Raw genomic sequence first — 17711 nt, forward strand, 5'->3', positions numbered from 1 at the left:
CGGGGAGGGGAGGCCCCGGCGCGGCGCGCCGCGAGGGGCCGCGCGGAGCGGGGGCCGGGGCGGGAGGGGTGGGTGGGGGGAGGGTTGGGGGCGAGAGAGAAAGTAACTCCAGGACGAGACCGGAGCGACCCGCGCGCATCGAGCACTAGGCGACGGGGCTGCGCCGGGCGCCCGACACCGGCGGCTGCGGGGGGCGGGGGCTGCGCCGGTGCCCGATCCACCGCTCCGGCTCCGAGGTAAGCCCAGCACGGCGGCCACCGCTCAGTGCCGCACACCCCTGGTTCCCAAAGTGGCTGCAATGCCGAGAAAGTCACTCGGCCCCGGGCCGGGACCTAGGCTGGGGGTGGGGGGGACGGGCTGCTTTGTCCCTCTGCTGAGCGCAGGGGCTGGCGGCGTGGGGGCGCCCAGCACAAAGGCCTGGCGCGCACGGGGCGGGGGGTGCCCACGTGGGCTGGTCCTAGCCGCGGGTGGACCCTCCCCACTCAGCCGGGCTCCGATCATCCTGCCGCGCGGTATATGCGTCCAGGTCCTCCGCACTCTGGTTCCAGTATGGGCTCGAGTGCCCTGCAGAGCTGGTGACTTTCCTGAGTCTGAAACCGGCTCCATGTAGCTGGGGTTTTGGGGCTCACAGGACCGGGTTGGCGCCCAAATTATAGAAAAGGAAAAAGTCTCTAACGGGACAGATGTGCGTTTTCTGACGCCCACCCTATGAGTCTCATGCCAGACGCACTGGTAGTGGTTCCAAGCTCAGGAAGGATGTGGGGCGGGGAACGCGCCGCCCCAAGACCGGACCTCGGTCTCTAGATCTCCGCTGCCCACACGCACCCCCTGACCTGGATGCGAACACCCTCATTCTTCCACTCCCGCGCCTCTGTAGCACCTCTTCTACCCTCCCTCGGGAAGCCCCCGACAGTAGAAAGATAAACCTTCAAGTTTTCACTCTGCGTCTCAAATGTGCATGAAGGAATTTAACTGCGCGAGTGAATAACAGCATTAGTTTCAATTAATTTTTTTTAAATCCCGGCAACAATAAACTTTGAGAACAAAAGCGCTTTTACGTCCTTAATTAGGCGAGCTTCCCATCTGTGGTCTTGAAGTGTCTGCCTCTTGATTTAACTTTGTCTCCGCCCCCCACCGCACTCCCACCCCTTCTTTGCTGGGCCCTTCGGGTGCCTTGGCCACCCCGCCCGCGGGGCCGGAGGTTCGGCCCAGCCGATCCTGTAGCCCCGAAGTTCACAACAGCCGGCTGGCTTTGGGACCGGGCTGGCGCGCACCAGGTGGCCCGCCGCGTCCCTCTCGTTCCACCCCTGGACAGTCCTGCAGGCCCCTGGCATTGCCGCCTCGGGCAAGCGCCCAGGGCGTAGAGCTGAAGGGAACTGGAGAGGCGCCTTCTGTTTACCTTTTATGGTTAAAATAACAGCTTAGCAAAAGAAGCGACTTCACGAAGAAGCGATTTAGTGAAATCGTCTCAAGCTGCCGCAGCTCAGCCAGTTTAATCACCCCCAGAGAGCTGAACAACTGCGAGCACAATGGGACACAAAATCATTTTGTGTGTAAATGAGCGTGGCATTCTGCTCACTTCCCTCTGTTCGGGCGGGCGGGGCTCGGCTGCGGGTGGGCGCGGGACCCGGGTCTCCCACCACAGCTTGGAGAATCGGGTCAATGCTGGGCCAGTTTACAAACCCGCCGAGGTCTCTGCAACAGGCTGCTTGGCCAAACCTCAGCCGCGTCTGGGTCCTGGTGTCTGGTGCAGTGAACTCGTGTGTCTCTTATCAAGTGCACTTTCTATGTTTGTGATCTCAGCAGTGTTCTGGGAAGAAGGGTCGTGGTCCACCACAGATGCGTTTGTCAGAGGGAGCAGTGGAGATTCGGGTCAAGGCTTAAGGCCTGGGGCTTCCAATGGTGAGTCTTGGGTTTGCGCTGTAAGAAACAGGCTGGGGCAGCTTGGGTGATGGGTGCTTGGTGCTACTTGTCACTTCTCAGTTGGGTCCTGGTAGTGAGGATACGTGGTGCTTTGGTAGCATTTGGGTGAGAATTCTCCCATCTCTGTTGACCTTCAGTGGGTGTTCCTTTATGACACCCTCTCTCCTCCATCTCCTACCAGGGCTGGATAACCCATCCCTTGGGTGTGCTTTGGTTTTCCAAAAATCTTCCTTGAGATAAATGGCCTGTTAATGTCCAAAGCAGGGGATTGGACCCAACTCCTCCATGAGGCTAAAACACTCTCCCTCACCCCCAAACAGTTTCAGATCAGAGAACTTCCCAGGGCAGTGGGGATGTCGAACAAATCATGGGAGGGGAGGCACTTTCCTGACATTTAGTGGTTCGTCTGTGCACCTCAGACCATGTTTTATACTGGGACACTGAATGTTAAGACATAGATCTAGAAGTTTAACAGGAAAAAGCATCATGTGGGTACCCAGGATACCATGTAGTTGACCCATATGGGTTAAACCTGTATCAGAGAAGTCCAGGGTGTGTGTGTGTGTGTGTGTGTGTGTGTGTGTGTGTGTGTGTGTGTGTTTTTATTTCCCTTTGAGACAGCCCCGAGCCAGTTGAGGGGGTGCTAGAAACCTGCCCTTCTCCACCCCTCCTTCATGGGCTCCCTGAAAGCCCCCAGGGTAGCTTCTGAGGACTGAGGCACAATTTTATTTCAGGTGTCTGAGGCACATAGGAAAGTCCCGAGTAGCTCTGGGGAGGAGGGGAGAAAGCCCATTTGCTGATTGCTGTCTGGCCAGCTCTCAGTGCCCCAAGGGCCTGTGATCCTGAGGGGGTCTGGAATACATTAGGCCCAGGCAGCACCATTCTGGGGGTCTATTGGAGAAGCAGGCAAACAAAGGCAGGTCCTGTCTGCTGTGGGAACTCTAGGAGACTGGTGGCTTCCCAGTGATGCTTCTGCATCTCTGTGCCCTGGCTTCTGTGGAAAGAGGTGTCCTATACCAACTGTCTTCCCTGGGTGGTGAGAGATCCTAGGCTCCCCAACCAACTGGGGGATCGCACCCCCCAGGTTCTCTCCCACTGATGCAAGAGGAGACACGCTTGGTAACACGGCTCTAACTCAAAATACCAAAGAAATCAGATTTGTTCTGAAACATGGAAGGGCAGTAATGGCGAGCATATGTTTTAGGCTGTCATTAGCCAAATTAGCAGACATGGAACTGCCTAGAAAACGTGTGTGTGTGTGTGTGTGTGTGTGTGTGTGTGTGTGTGTGTGTGTGAGAGAGAGAGAGAGAGAGAGAGAGAGATATGCTATGGCCTGGGGGTCTCCTTTGGGGTGTGTGTGTGTGTGTGTGTGTGTGTGTGTGTGTGTGTGTGTGAGAGAGAGAGAGAGAGAGAGGGAGAGAGAGAGAGAGAGAGATGTTATGGCCTAGAAGTCTGCTTTGGTGTGTGTGTGTGTGTGTGTGTGTGAGAGAGAGAGAGAGAGAGAGAGAGAGAAAGAGGGGGGGGACTATGCTGTGGCCTGGAGGTCTGCTTTGGGGTGTGTAGGGTTGGTGGGATCTGGGAAGGCTGCCTGGTATACATGGGGCCCCAGACAGCGTCTTTGTAAAAAATCATTGATGGAGCCTGAGAAATAAGTCGCTGCTTCCCACAGATACTCTGGGCAGGGATGGAAGCCTAGATGCCTCACCGCAAGGAGCGGCCGAGCGGGTCCTCGCTTAACGCACACGGCAGCAGCGGCACCGCGGTGAGCTTTGCCTGGTGGGCTGGGTTGGCCCCTCAGCCCCTTTTGCTCTTTTCTAGGGTACCTGCACACTAGCTGCAGGTCTTCCGAGACCCAGCACGCAAGAGATGGGTATTGACTGGCTGTACGATTATGTATTTTTTTTTTTTTGAAACGAAAATGCTCTTAATTTGATGTGAAATTTACTACATGTATAAAGCTCAACGCCTTAGGTGCCGAGGAAGTCACTAATTTAGAGGTGTCTCGTTACTGAGACAAACTTGCAAAAAACCCCTGAATCCCAATTCACAAATTGGTGATTCGTTTGTCAGGGGATATTTCACATCTGACACACAAGCCTGCGACCTTTAATTAGAATTTTGCAGTTTGTTTTATGCCCCTGGAGGCTGACACCTTGGAAAAAAAAATTTTTTTTTCTTGATTTCTTATTGCTAATAAGCACCCTCCTCCCATCCCCCACCCCCAGCACTTTGAAGAAAATGATGCAAACACACTTAATTACAGCGGTGGCCATAATTTGTCAGCCGAATATGTGATCAGGCACCAGGAGAAGTGATCTGATTAAATATTTGATCACATTCGAAATAAAGGCCGCTTAGGAACCCTTGTTTCTCTGTGTGTTTCCGTCTCCAGGAGGGAGGAAATATGTCCCGGCTGTCACTCACCCGGTCGCCTGTGTCTCCCCTGGCTGCCCAGGGGATCCCACTGCCAGCTCAGCTCACCAAAGCCAACGCACCTGTGCACATCGATGTGGGAGGTCACATGTATACCAGCAGCCTGGCCACACTCACCAAGTACCCTGACTCCAGGTAAGATCTCTGCCCCTAGTGTTGGGCGTTCTGTGTAAAGCCCGGTCGTCCGTAGGATGCCATTAGGGTATGGTACCAAGGCCTGTTGTTCCCCGATACTCTTGACTGTTTGAGTGACTGTTTGCTTGTTGATGGGCACTTCTGACAGTGGCTTTTGACCCTTTGTGGCATAACATGGAGTTCCTGACCTTCATGGCGGATCCAGTCCCACATGAGCCTGGCTGGCAGCTGGCTGGGGAAATCTTCACAGAGTGACACCCAGGAGTCAGGTGCGGGTGGACATGGTCAATCCTATTTCCTGTCCTTACCCTTGGGGAAAGGCATGCAGTGCCAGCCGCAGTTGTACCCTCCTTTGTTGGGGGTGGGGTGGGGAGGGTAGGGTGATGGCGGCATTTGATCCTGAGTGCTGGGAGCAAGCTTTCTTTTGGAGCTGGAGGACGGCGTGGCGATGAGTTAGCAATTGCAGGACAGTCAGGAACATTTGCGGCAATGGCTGAGCATGAGTTCTACACCCTGTAATGTTCACAAAACTACCTGCGGCCGGGACCCTGACAGAGGACTTACAGGCTCTTCCCAGGAGGGACCCTTAGCGACATGGTGCTGGGTACCACCAGCTCGATGACTCTTACTTCTCATGGATTTACTTCCCAAGGACACACCTTGGCACGGCAGCCGGCGGCCAGATTCATGGGGGTGGGCTGCGTCTCTGTGAGCCTCTCCTACAGGTGACACCGCACTGCAGCTTGCTGGGCCCATGCTGCTTGCTTCTGGCATGGTGCAGCAACAAGCAGCAGTGACCAGCGGGAGGGCAGGCCTGTTAGGCATCACCTCTCTTTTATACATTTAAAATAAGAAGAGGAATTAATTAATCCCCTAGATACTGAGGGCTCATCACCAGGATGAATGTTCAGCCAGGGTAGATTCCGAGCCTAGAGGATCGCCGTGCAGAGATGTCCGGGCACAGCCTTCGTCGGTACAGGAGTGCCCCTGGAGAAGGGAACAGGGGGAGGAGATGTCGTGTCTGGTCCAGATAGTGGCAGCCCAGAGACTAGGCGCAGGGGTCCTTGTGAACTCGGAGCTTTGGTGGGGCAGGAGCCAGAAGGCCATCCGACGCATTGGCCACGTGCTCGCTTGCAGAGCCCCTGTCTAGGCTGCGAGATGGATTCCGTTCATTTAATTTCAGTTTTGCCTTCTGCGGCGTCCCTGAGTTGTGAGAGATAGATCATCCCTTAATCGGCTGACGATGTTTGTGAGTGAAATTCCTAAAAAAAAAAAGGCTCTGCCCACAACCTTCTTAGAAGAGTGTTTTCTGAGATCTGGCATTTGCCCTCCTGCAGCAATCGCAACCCGGACCTACCTGGTGGGCAGGGAGGGGCTCCCTTCCCGTGCTTCTCTCTAATGGCTTCTAATGGCTTCTGGGGACTGAGGAGCATTTGCCCCTCCCTGTTCCACAGTGTAGTTTGTCCTTGCTTACCAGCTTGCTGTACAGTGGGCCATCGCCTTCCTCTGGGGAGCTGAATGGCCCCGTGATGTGGCACGTGGGACCCTCAACGGGCCAGGTGTGCCCAGAGTGGGCAGCGGTCTGTGGACTTTACCAGAGCCAGATTCAGGGTGACTCTGTTGTTCTGTCTGACTCAGCAGAGCTGTTCGCTAGGCCTGAAGCTGAGGCCTAGAGTAAGGGCTAGGGCGGCCTGTGAGCCAGCAGAGACAAGGATTCATCGGGGAGCCACACAGCCGCTGTAGAAGTGCCACTTACCGTGCCCGCCCCCCCCATGTTTTTGAAATGGATTATTGCAATTCTGCAAAAGCTGTATCCCTGGCTGGGCAGGCAGAGACATAAGAGTGCTAAGGTCCCCAATGGAGACAGCTCTAGATGCCAACACCGTTCCCAAACGCCGTTGGGAAGCCCTGCAAGACCCAAGGGTCCCCAAGCTCACATCCTTACACCCCGATCTCCAACTCTCGGCTGATCGAGGTGGCCTAGACACGGTGGGCCTGGTGCTAAGTGCCTCCTCTGACTCACCCTGAGGTTGAGAGCAGACTCTTGGTTGAGCTCTCCCTGTTACTCTTCACTGGGTGCCCCGGAACTAATAGAACTGAGCACCAAACCATTCAGGAAGTCAGTCGGCGCTTTAAAGGGAGGCATACGATGGCACCCTTTATATGTCAGGGATAGTGGTCGGATGGCACAGTATGCAGGTCCCGGCCACCAAAGCGAATTCCCTAGTTTATTCCACAGAGGACCTCCAAAGTCGTATCCCATGTGCTCCCTGAGTGTTCCCCGAGAGGGCCGGCCTAGAGGCGGTTCCCGCCGAGGCATAGGAAGCCACCAAGAGAACTCAGGAGGTCACATAGGAACTTACTCACAAGACCCTGTGAGATGCTAAGGGCTTCCTCATGGTGACTATCCAAAGTACTCCTTCAGCCTGGCCCTCTGTAAGACTTGGTTGGTTGCTGGGACCACCACAGGCCTCTGTCCTAAGGGGAGGCGCCATTGGTCCCATAACAGATACCATACCATGGAAGGATCTAGAACTTGCTCACCTCCGCTCAGTAGACAGTCTAGAACCCAGCCAGCCTTGGACTGTTGGTAGACCGGGAATCCTCTAGACCTACAGGACGCTCTGGAAACTCAGCCAACTCCGACGTCAGAGCAGTCTGGAACCCAGCCAGAACCAGCATTTTGCTTGCTACACAGAACAGAGCGTTGGAGCTCAGCGGGGGAAGGATGTGGAGAGAGTTCCCAGGAAGGCTGAGGTGTTGAATTTGCTGACTCACCTTTGCACGCGGCTCTGACCTCTTTCTTGCTAGAGCCTGGTGTGGACCCTCAGCTCTATCTGCCCTGGCATTGATCTCCTGGCTGAGTCACACCTGTGTCTAGGGATTCTGGGTGCCTCCCCCCGACACACACCCCTCCACGGCTAACAAGTTTTTCTGGGCCAGGACTCAAATGAGCTATGGAACTCAAGGGTTTTCAGCAGGGATAGAATCACCAGGCAGTGGGACCCTGAGTTCTCATTGACCGACTGGTCAGGGTGGCCTGCATGCAGGAGGAGAGTGTCACATACCCCACCCAGAGAGAAAGAGACAGACACACAGACACACACCTAGACACACACGGAGGGGTGCAGCACCAGTGGCCTGATGTGGAGGGACCCTTAGATCCGCCCTTCCCTTATATCCTGGGTACGACACTGTCGCCAGCAGCCTCCGGAGCCCCGGGGAGTTACATTCGTCAGTTGTACCTCTGGTTCCTCAGGCTTAGGCCTCCACACCCCTAACCACAGGCTCTGACCTGCTCACTCCTGTCCGCCAGGCAGCCTTACCCTTTATACTGCCCCCCTGGGACAGGCTGGGCCGTGTCCCCAGGACGAGAGCAAGCAATGACGGGGCCATGAGAACGTGGGATGGTATAGATTGGGAATACCTGAGAAGGGGAATCGGGGGCTCCGAACCCCTCAGCTCCTGGCAACTGTCATGCTCTGGGTATGCATGGCTGTGACTGGGAGTGGCCGACGTGGACTAAGCAGGGAGTGGGTGGCTGTAGGAATGGGGACAGGGAGAGGGTTCTTGGAAGGGGGACAGGGTAGTTGGTACAGGTCCCACTTATCCCCTAATTACCCCGGTTCTCCAAGGCTTTCTTAGAAACAGTTCTCCCAGGCTCGAGGTCAGCCAGCCGTTGAAGGACAAGCGCCCACCTCCCTCCGCTCCCAAGCCAGGCTCCGAGCTGCTTCCGGCCCCATTTAGGGGCTCCTGACCATGCAGATTAGCCTGAGATTGCTTAGGTCGCACACCACTTAGCAAAAACAAATGCTGCCACTTAGGGAGGCACTAGCCCAGGCTGTAAGGCCAGCTTCCTCCTCTGTGGCACGGAGAGGGGGAGGCATCAGGGACTCCCCTAAGGCCTTCCCACAGGCCCTGTGTCGTCTCGTAGCACTGTCTCTCTAAGTAATTGTGTTCCTTCCCACGGCCAGCCTCCATGAGCTGTAGACCACCTGATCACGGGCTCTGGGGTCTGTGTGTCAGCTGTAGTCCACATGCAAATACACACTCCCTCTTGCCTTTCTCTTCCCCGTGGGCCCTTAAGTGAACAGCTATGGGGGCACTTAAGACACCTCATGTCTCCGAGTCGCCGTGTTAGCTGGCGGGCGTCACTGCCTGGGTCTGCCTGAGACTGTGACCCCGTGCCCGTTGGCTGAATGTGCTCTGTGGGTTGATGTGGCTTGGGTGAGAAGGTGTGTGTCCCCGGGGACTTGGTGGGCTGACATCGTTCTAGCAGGAGGTGTGTGGCTAGGGGCTGGAGTGCTGGGTGGTCGACATGTTTGTTGGGTATGGGTGTGTGTGTTCAGCTCGGAGCAGCTGGTTTATGTGGCTGTCTGTCTGTCTCGTCATGGTTTTCCAGGCCCGTGGTAGGTGTCAGTGGGCCATCGGACATAGCTGGATATGTCCCTTAGCTAGCTGCGGCTTGTGAACACGGCTGGAGTGTATGGCACGAGGGCCCTGGTGTCCTGTGTGTGGAGATGACCTGTCTGCCGTCTGTGTGTGTGCTGACAACTGTCAGTCAGGCTTGGCAAGGTCTCTAAGTTACCTACTGGCGGCCTCCTGTCCCTCCAGCTGAGTGACCCTAAGGAGTGGGGACAGGGCAGGTAAACTCAGCCCCACCCTGCCCATATCCACATCTTGCCTCTCTCTCCCAGAATAAGCCGTCTCTTCAACGGCACGGAGCCCATTGTCCTAGACAGTCTCAAGCAACATTATTTCATCGACCGGGATGGGGAGATTTTCCGCTACATCCTGAGTTTCCTGCGGACGTCCAAACTGCTGCTTCCAGATGACTTCAAGGTAAGTCCGCAACCGGCTGGCGGCACCCCCTGCGCCGTCTGTGTCGTGGCATTTACACGGGGGACGCTGTGACTTAATAAATGGACCCGCGGTTGTCATGGCAACCGCAAAAAAAGTTAACCGATGAAGCCGAGGGCTAAATCAGTTTTTCTAAACTCGTTTTGCTTTCTCACATCTTCAGCGTATTTATCAGGGTGTAACAACAATTAAGCTTTGGTACTTTACCCCAGGTTGATGCTCGTTGTGCTCCAGGACTGCTGTGTGCTGGAATAGAGTCGTTAGAGGGCCCGAGTGTCTGTTCCTTTTGGCAATCTGCAGCAGGGGCGTGGGGGGGAAACCCCTGAGAGCCCAGGTGGCCACCCTTTAAGCAAACATTACTCCCAGGACTCAGGGCGAGCTCATCCTCGGTGGCTGCTGTGGCTCCCTGTGGTCCTGCCTTGGTGTTGAGCCCCCCACCCCCACCCCCTGAAATCCTAGGACTCAAACTCAGTCCTGGCTCTCGTGCTCCCTGACTTTGAGGCTTCCTGCGGTGAGCTCTGCACCAGCAACCCTGGGGCCTTTTTTCATCCAGCCTAGTTGCTAAATGGCAACAAGTGAGTTGGGTCTGAAAATAGACCTACACAGGAGGAAGCCATAGGCTTTGCCCCTTCCAGTCGAGAAAATAGAGGTTGAGTCTGGATTGCATGGGGCCAGTACTTCAGAAATAGCGTGTGCCCCTGCTGTGGTGGATCATACCTTTATCCCAGGCCTTCCAAGATTGAGGCAGGGGGATTGCTGAATGCTGTAGGCTAGCCTGGCCTACAGAGTAAAGACACTACTCTCTCCCAAAAAAGGGGATAGAGGGGCATCGGCAAGTATAATCCCACCACAGGAGGTAAAGCCTGGCTGGGTCTTTGTGAGTTCGAAGCCAGCCGGGTCTATATCTGGTGTTCTTGGCCAGCCAGAACTGCACAGGGAAGACAGGTCTCAAAACAAAGAAACAAAAACAAACTACTAGTCAAATGATGGGGAAACCTGGCCTGGGTTTGAAAGAAACAGTGTTGCTCTAGGGGCTGGAGGTGTGGACTCGCCTGAGGACCCTCTTGAGGGTCTGGGATGGCACTGGAGAGGAGGAGGTCTGGAGCCTGGGGCTTTGTGGACTCGGGGGTGGGGTGGGGTGGGGTGGGGAGGGGAGTGGTAGGGGAGGTTGCTGTGATACCTGGATCTCGGTGGGTGGTTCAGCATTTGGCACTGCTGAGAGCAGGGAAAGAAAGATCAGGTTTGCAAACTGGATCATGCTGGCTCTTGTGTGAGAGAAGCAGGGAACAGGGGCGGGGACAGGTGGCTGGATTACATATGTCAGCTGTGTTTCTGGTTTGCTGGGGGCAAGGCAGAGACTTAACATGTAGGAAGGGGGCGCAAAGGCTGTGAGTGGATTATCAGGCCAGGAGGGCGTGCCCAGTTCATAGCTTGAGCTCTAAATCAGCTAGGTAAAAGTCTAGGCATGGAACATTCCAGGCTGTGGGGAAAGATTGGGTGTGAAGATGTCACATAAAACTCTGGGAGCTGGTGAGAGCCGGGAGAGCAGAGACCTGGGACGGAGCCCAAGGTCTTTATGGAAAACAGGCAAGAGTCACAGCTCATGGGGGGCCTGGATGATGGGTTAGCATCCTGGGCCTTGGGAGCCAACAAACAGAAGCACTTTGGGATTTCAGGGTGAGCTGTGCTTTGAGAGTTGGTCTTCCTTGCTTTTCCTCGGGGACCCTCAGAGTCACTACCTGTGTATGCACTAAGCCTGCCCCATGAGTCATGGGCACAGGCTACTTAAAACCGGGACTGGCATTGGTGGGCACAGGGCTAGTGTCAGGGGCTGAGTGACGTTTGCTGTGAGTGGGCTGCTTGGTGAGGAGTAAGCTTTGCCTTTAGTCCCGGGAACCTCGTTGTGTTCTCTTCCTGCTTAGGCAGGGACAGGAACTTGGCAGATCTGGTTTTAATCCTCACAGTGCTTCCCAGAGACCCGTGTTCGTATTCATCACAAAGAGGGGGAAGCTGGCCCAGGGCAGGCTCATAGGCCTTGCTTGTGGCTGAAAAGCTCTCCATGAAGGCCTGCCCAGGAGCCGGGCAGGGGCACAGTGTCCTCAAGCGGGTCCTGATGTCTTTTCTGAGTAGATTTTCAGGAAAGCAGCCGATACCTGGCTCCTACTCCCCGAGTTTAGCTTCCAGCTCTTTCTGTCTTTTTCTTCCTTTTTCGTTTTTTATCAGAGACAGGGTTTCTCTGTGTAGCCCTGGCTATCCTGGAACTCACTCCGTAGGCCAGGCTGGCCTCGAACTCAAAGATCTGCCTGCTCTGCCTCCCAGGTGCTGGGACTAAAGGCGTGTGCCACCGTGCCCAGCGGCCTCCATCTCTTTCTGTGCCGTTTCTGTTTGACATCCAATGGAAGATCCAGGAAGAGAGTCCCAACAGATGCGCCCCAGCCTTCTCTTTATGTTCAGTGGGGGACAGTCATTTGTTCATCTCCACCGTGGACGGACACACCCATGCATTGCTATGATGACTACATAGAGGGAAGGGGCCCCACTGGGGATGGGATGAGCCACCAAGATGGACCGCTGCCTGCTTCCCTGATGCTCTGTGTCTGTCAACAGGACTTCAACCTACTGTATGAGGAAGCGAGGTACTACCAGCTGCAGCCCATGGTGCGTGAGCTGGAGCGCTGGCAGCAAGAGCAAGAACAGCGACGTCGTAGCCGGGCCTGTGACTGCCTGGTGGTGCGGGTCACCCCTGACCTGGGTGAACGGATCGCACTCAGTGGAGAGAAGGCCCTCATTGAGGAGGTCTTCCCGGAGACCGGAGATGTCATGTGCAACTCTGTCAACGCTGGCTGGAACCAGGACCCCACGCACGTCATCCGTTTCCCTCTCAACGGCTACTGTCGACTCAACTCGGTGCAGGTGAGGGCTGTGGGCTGCCACCCCAGGGGTCCCAGAATGCAGAGAGAGAGAGAGAGAGAGAGAGAGAGAGAGAGAGAGAGAGAGAGAGAGAGAGAGAGAGTCGGTCCCAGTATGGAATGGACGAAACCCATACAGAAAAGGCAACAATGTGTCAATGCATAATTTATGCCTTGCTCATAATTAAATGATGGTGCCTGGGGGATGGACTTAAAAAAATTGATCAGTACTTTTCTTTTTCCCCTAAAAGGATGTTCTATAAAAAAAAAAATGGCCCAGAGTATTTTCAACCGAACATGCTTCATTTAGCATGCAGAGGCTGACTTTGGATTCAAATTAAACCCAGGCACCAGGAAAGGTGGGGAGCCTTCCTAGGAGGCTGGCCCTGGGGCCACTTGGCAGGCTATGGCTGCCCAGAGCTCTTCTTTCTGAGACCTATGTATCTTCCTGGGTCTTATGTGTCACCCAGGCCAGTGCAAATTTGAGCTTCTCCTGCCTCAGCCTCCCAAGTCCTGGGATTATAGGTGGCACCCCCACACCCTGCTGATCAGAGTATCTCTGAGCTGGCCTTACCCGGGAGGGTGAGAGTAAGAACTTGGAAATCAAAATGATATAATAATCCCTAGTTTTTGAAAGCTTTTTCCTGACTCAGAGGCACTTAGATTTCAGGGTTAGGACAGAAAAGACCCTTTAGGGAAAGCCCCACTTCCTGAAGGCTATGGGTAAGAGTTTATTAGTTACAAGACAGGATATAAGACCAGCCCCCCACCTTCCCAGAGACATAAATTCAGGAGGCCACGTCGGCCCACAGAGACGCAGACTCTGAGAGGGCTCCCCCTCTTTCCCTCCACCTAAAAGTCCTTTGAGCTGATGAGCCCTCGGGCCTCAAACCATCTGGGACTCAGATCCAGGAAGCAGGTGGCTGCCCTGAGGCTAGGGGGCAGGGGCTTACCATTATTGGAGCAGGAGATGGAGGGGGGCGGGTGCCTGGGGCCAAGTGCGTGTGAAGATGGGGTGGGACACACCTTAGATAACCGAGAAGGGACCCCCAAAGCTCCTTTTCCTTCCATAGTTCTCTGCTGTGCACCCCTGAGGGTTGTGGGGGAGAACCCTGGATGGAATAGCAGAGCCCCATGCTGGATGGCTAAGTTGAGGGGCCCCTGGGCCTGACTGTGCCTATCCCTCCTCCGGTACGATCCAGCTGGTGGTATAGCTAGGACCTTTGTCAGTCCCGGGACGCTGTCAGTCCCGGGACGCTGTCACTGGGACTCATCAAAAGGTGAGTCTGACACACTCTGGCGGCTGGGCACTGCTGACCTCTTACTCTACTCCTGCAGGTCCTGGAAAGGCTGTTCCAGAGAGGGTTCAGCGTGGCCGCCTCCTGTGGGGGTGGTGTGGACTCTTCCCAGTTCAGCGAGTACGTACTTTGCCGGGAAGAGCGGCGACCGCAGCCCACCCCAACTGCTGTCCGGATAAAGCAGGAGCCCCTGGACTAGGCAGGCGCTGCCTCGGTGCCCACCTAAGACCCCTCGGTCCTGGGGCAACCCCAAGGACATGGAAATAGTGCTGAGGAGCCCTGCCTGTTTGCGCTGCACAGTAGGCCCAAGACTGAGGGCGGGAACGGAGGGTCTGAGCTCACCCCCGGGAATGCCAGGTGCGGAGGTAACCGGTCGAGGCGTGCCGGAGGCATGCCCACGGAAGGACTGTTAATATGACCGGGAGATGCCGCGGCTGCTGCAAGGGTGCCGCCAGCTTCCCAGCCCTCCCACTCCTCAGCATCCTCTGGTACAGCATCCTCCGCTGGGCCAGTCACTCCAGAGCAGCTGTTTATCCTCCACACTTGGCAGACATATTTTTCTACAGTATTTAAAACAGGACTAACTGTCACTGCACAGGTCGGCAAGGCTAACGAGGACCATTGCTGCTTTTACCTGGTGCTCAGTTCTCAGTCCAACTGTTCAGCAAGCAAAGGATGGGATGCCGGCATTCGGGCCCAGGTGCCTGCTGGGGCTGTGGGGACAGATGTGGGGTGGCGGTGCTACAGGAGGTGGAACAGGGTCCTGGAGGGGCAGGGCAGCTGGGAAGAGGGCAATGGGGGGGGCGCGGTGTGACTCTGTGACTTTTATCTGAGACACTCTGCTGCCACCTGTGTCCCAGAATGCACTTGGTGCACACCTGACCTGCTAACGCCCAGGGGCTTCCAATCCCAACTGACTGTGCTCACATCTGGGTTCTTGGAGAACTCTCCACCCACCCAGTCAGCATGGGAATCACAGCTTATCTCAGGAATGGGTCCTTCTACCAAGGGACCCATCTGTCAGCATCACTCTCTGGGTCCCCAGCTCAGGGAACCACCCTCCACTCTAGCTCCAGTTTTCCCATTCATATGCACATCAAGTGTTAATTAAATGTCCTAAAACTAGCCTGTCTGTAAGGCCCAGACCCAGACTTACCTAGTGCTCTTAACCCCAGTTTTCCAACAAGGACTGGTCCTGAGAGGTCCTCACAGATCTGCCCTCTCCCAGAGGACAGGCCCAAAAGATGGATACCCTGGCCTTGTCACATCTCCCTTAGTTCCTCCCAAGTGGAGGAACGGCAGAGAACTGACAGATGGGGTGCCCTGGCCGGCACCCCCTTGTGTACAGCGCCTGTAGAACTTGTATATGACTCCTTTAATATTGTAAAGACGCTGATGTACAATTGTTCCGTGTTTGTGTGAACACACCGCGTTCCCGGTTCATGCCATAAAGGACGCTATAAAGCAAAAGACTGCGGCTCCGTCCTATGCAGAAGCTGCAGCCATATTCCCACACTTCAGTTCTGGCAGAGGGGGCCGGGGTGGGGGGGCAGTTCCCTTCCTGGGTTCTTGTGGTTCGAATGGAGGAAGGAGCAGCCGTCGGTGGGAGGCACAGGGTCATAGGCCTGCTGTTACTACTGCATCTGGATGTTTTCCTTACTTCTGTGGATCCCTTCTGGGCTACGGGAATTCAGAGTTCTGATTCTTAGCCCCTCACCAGATGCAAAACTGAGAGAGGCCAGCAGGTTTCTGCGGGTTTCAGAACAGGCTCAAATGTCTTGGAGTTTCACGTGGTATTTTAGTTGGAACTGAGTTGATGCTTCTCTTTCCCCCCTTCCCCTCCCCCTCCCCCTCCCCCTCCATGTCTGTTTTTCTTGAGGGAACTTACTGTGAATCCAGGGTGGCCTGGAACTCACTTGTGCACTCTCCTGATTGGCCTGAGACTCCCAAGTCCTGGGATTGCGTCTGTTTGCCGTATCTAACTTGTTCCCTTTAAACCCGGACACACGTACACAATGGTGTGAGAATCTCCGGCCAGCCAAGGGACAGAGGCTGTGCAGCCATCGTGCAAACTAAATTGCATGATGTCCCCTTCCAGGGAAGGAGTCAACAACATGTCATAAAGGCCTCTGGTTTTAATGAGATTTAAAAAATTTTTTTACTCCAAGTCCTGTATGTTTAAGCCCACGAGGACCTGTTTTACATGCCTGCCAAGGGCCACCAACCACAGAGCTTGGGAGTACAGGCCAACACCCTACATGGCCACAGAGCCGCCATCCCAGCATAGAATCTAATTTGCTGGTCAAACTTGTTAGGCTTCTCTGCTTAGCAGCATGCCTACAGCTGGCACATCTGCATTTTGGCATCAGCAGAGATCTGAGAGGAGGAAAAGGGTTGTGTTTGTTAGCAAGGAAGTCTTGTGGAAACACCTAATGCTGTGTGTGTGTGTGTGTGTGTGTGTGCGCGCGCGCGCGCGCGCGCGCGCGGATTTTTTTTTTCCTGGCATAACAGCTAGCCTGAGTCCCAAGGGGTGGAGATTCTCCAGTTCTTGCCATCTTTTTGTGCAAGAAGTTACAGCAGGGCATGGTGGGTACTCCTGAAATCCCAGCAGTTGGGAGGGGAACACAGGAAGGTCAGGAGTTCAAGACCATCCTCAGCTACCTAGCCAAGAAGCATAATTTTACACAGGCCTGGACTCTAGCTAGCTGGGAGACTGGGACTGGAGGATCCCAAGTTGAAGGTCAGCCTAGGCAACTTAGTGAGAGCCTCTCTAAGAGGTAAAGGGAGTCTGGATGTCCTCCCAAGGACCTAGGTTCAATCCTCCTAGCCCTCCTCACTCCCCAAACAAAATAACAAAAACAGACAAACAGACATGATTTTTGCAACAACCGAACAAAGCATCTGAATTTTCAGGGAAATACCATGCTCCTATGGTGATCTTGTCAAAATATTCTTCACCTTCTAAATGGTCGATGTACCCTCTCCTTAAAGCACAGACTGAACATCTCACCATAATCTCTCCGTGAGATACCGGCACTATTCTCACGGCTCTTCCGTAAACCTCAGAACCAAGTCTTTGTGAGCGACTGGACAGAGAGAGCCGGGATCACACTGCCTCCCACCAAACCTCTGCCAGTCCAGAGCTGGGAAATGTGATAGCAGGTGGCCCCGCCACTGCCCCGTGCGTGAACCCAAAGCCAGTTCACAACATTAATAATACCTTTCGGAAAGTGGGGTTGCTTTTTTTTTTTTTTAAAGCTATTACTTGAGCGTATTCCTTAGAAACAATAAAAAAATATTTTATAAATAACTCTGCCGCATGTTTTCAGCCCTCTGAGGCTGGAAGGCTTGGGTTCTACAGAACCTTGAGTGTGGAGTCTTAGGTTCTAATGCCAGGATTCCTGAGCTGAGGATCCTGGTGAGAGCCGGGACCTCAGCAGCTGTGGTGTCTGCCAACACCCAGTGCGTGCCCTGCTGGCAGGTGTCACTGAGTGAGAAGACTCTCTGGTGCCTTTCCCAGGCCCCAGCCTTACACTCAAGGGGTACAGGGACGGATGAGTCTATTTTTACACCTGTTGGTATGAAGGCCAAGGGTATCCTACAGACGACATTTGAGTACTCATCACAACTGTTACTTGTGGAAGGAACTTGGAGGACATGGTACCTCGCCATGTGATCAACTCACACTGTCCCCACTGCCAGGCCTCTGTGCCCGCTGTGAGCCAAGATAAATCCTCCCTTAAGTTGCTTCTGCCAGGTCACAGTCATGAGTAAAGTAAGTGTGTGTGTGTGTGTGTGTGTGTGTGAATGTGTGAGTGTGTGCGAGAGTATGTGTGAGATTGTGTATGTATGTGAGTGGTGTGAATGTGTGTGTGTGTATGACAGTGGATGTGTGAAAGAGTGCTTGTGTGTGTATGTGAATGTATGTGTGTGAGTGTATGTGTGAGAGTATGTATGTGGTGTATGTGTGTGAGTGGTGTGAATGTGTGTGTGTGTGTGTGTGAGAGAGGGTGCTGGTGTGTGTATGTGAATGTATGTATGTGGTAAGTGTGTGTGTGTGTGGGGGAGAGAGAGAGGAGAGAGAGAGAGAGAGAGAGAGTGTGTGTGTGTGTGTGTGTGTGTGTGTGTGTGTGTGTGTGTGTGTGTGTGACAT

The 17711-nt window shown here is 54.6% G+C and overlaps 1 protein-coding gene across 1 annotated transcript; it reads left to right on the forward strand.

Moving 5' to 3' along the window:
• Positions 1-98: 98 nt before the first annotated feature.
• On the forward strand, positions 99-15028 carry Kctd15 (potassium channel tetramerization domain containing 15). Its single transcript, XM_032893868.1, has 7 exons — positions 99-236; positions 1804-1902; positions 3593-3685; positions 4316-4491; positions 9189-9333; positions 11959-12264; positions 13599-15028. Exons 3-7 carry the CDS (start codon positions 3620-3622, stop codon positions 13755-13757), a joined length of 852 nt encoding a protein of 283 aa, XP_032749759.1. The 5' UTR covers positions 99-236; positions 1804-1902; positions 3593-3619; the 3' UTR covers positions 13758-15028.
• Positions 15029-17711: the final 2683 nt, after the last annotated feature.

This window comes from Rattus rattus, chromosome 2, assembly GCF_011064425.1.
Source record: "Rattus rattus isolate New Zealand chromosome 2, Rrattus_CSIRO_v1, whole genome shotgun sequence".
Taxonomy (NCBI): Eukaryota; Metazoa; Chordata; class Mammalia; order Rodentia; family Muridae; genus Rattus; species Rattus rattus.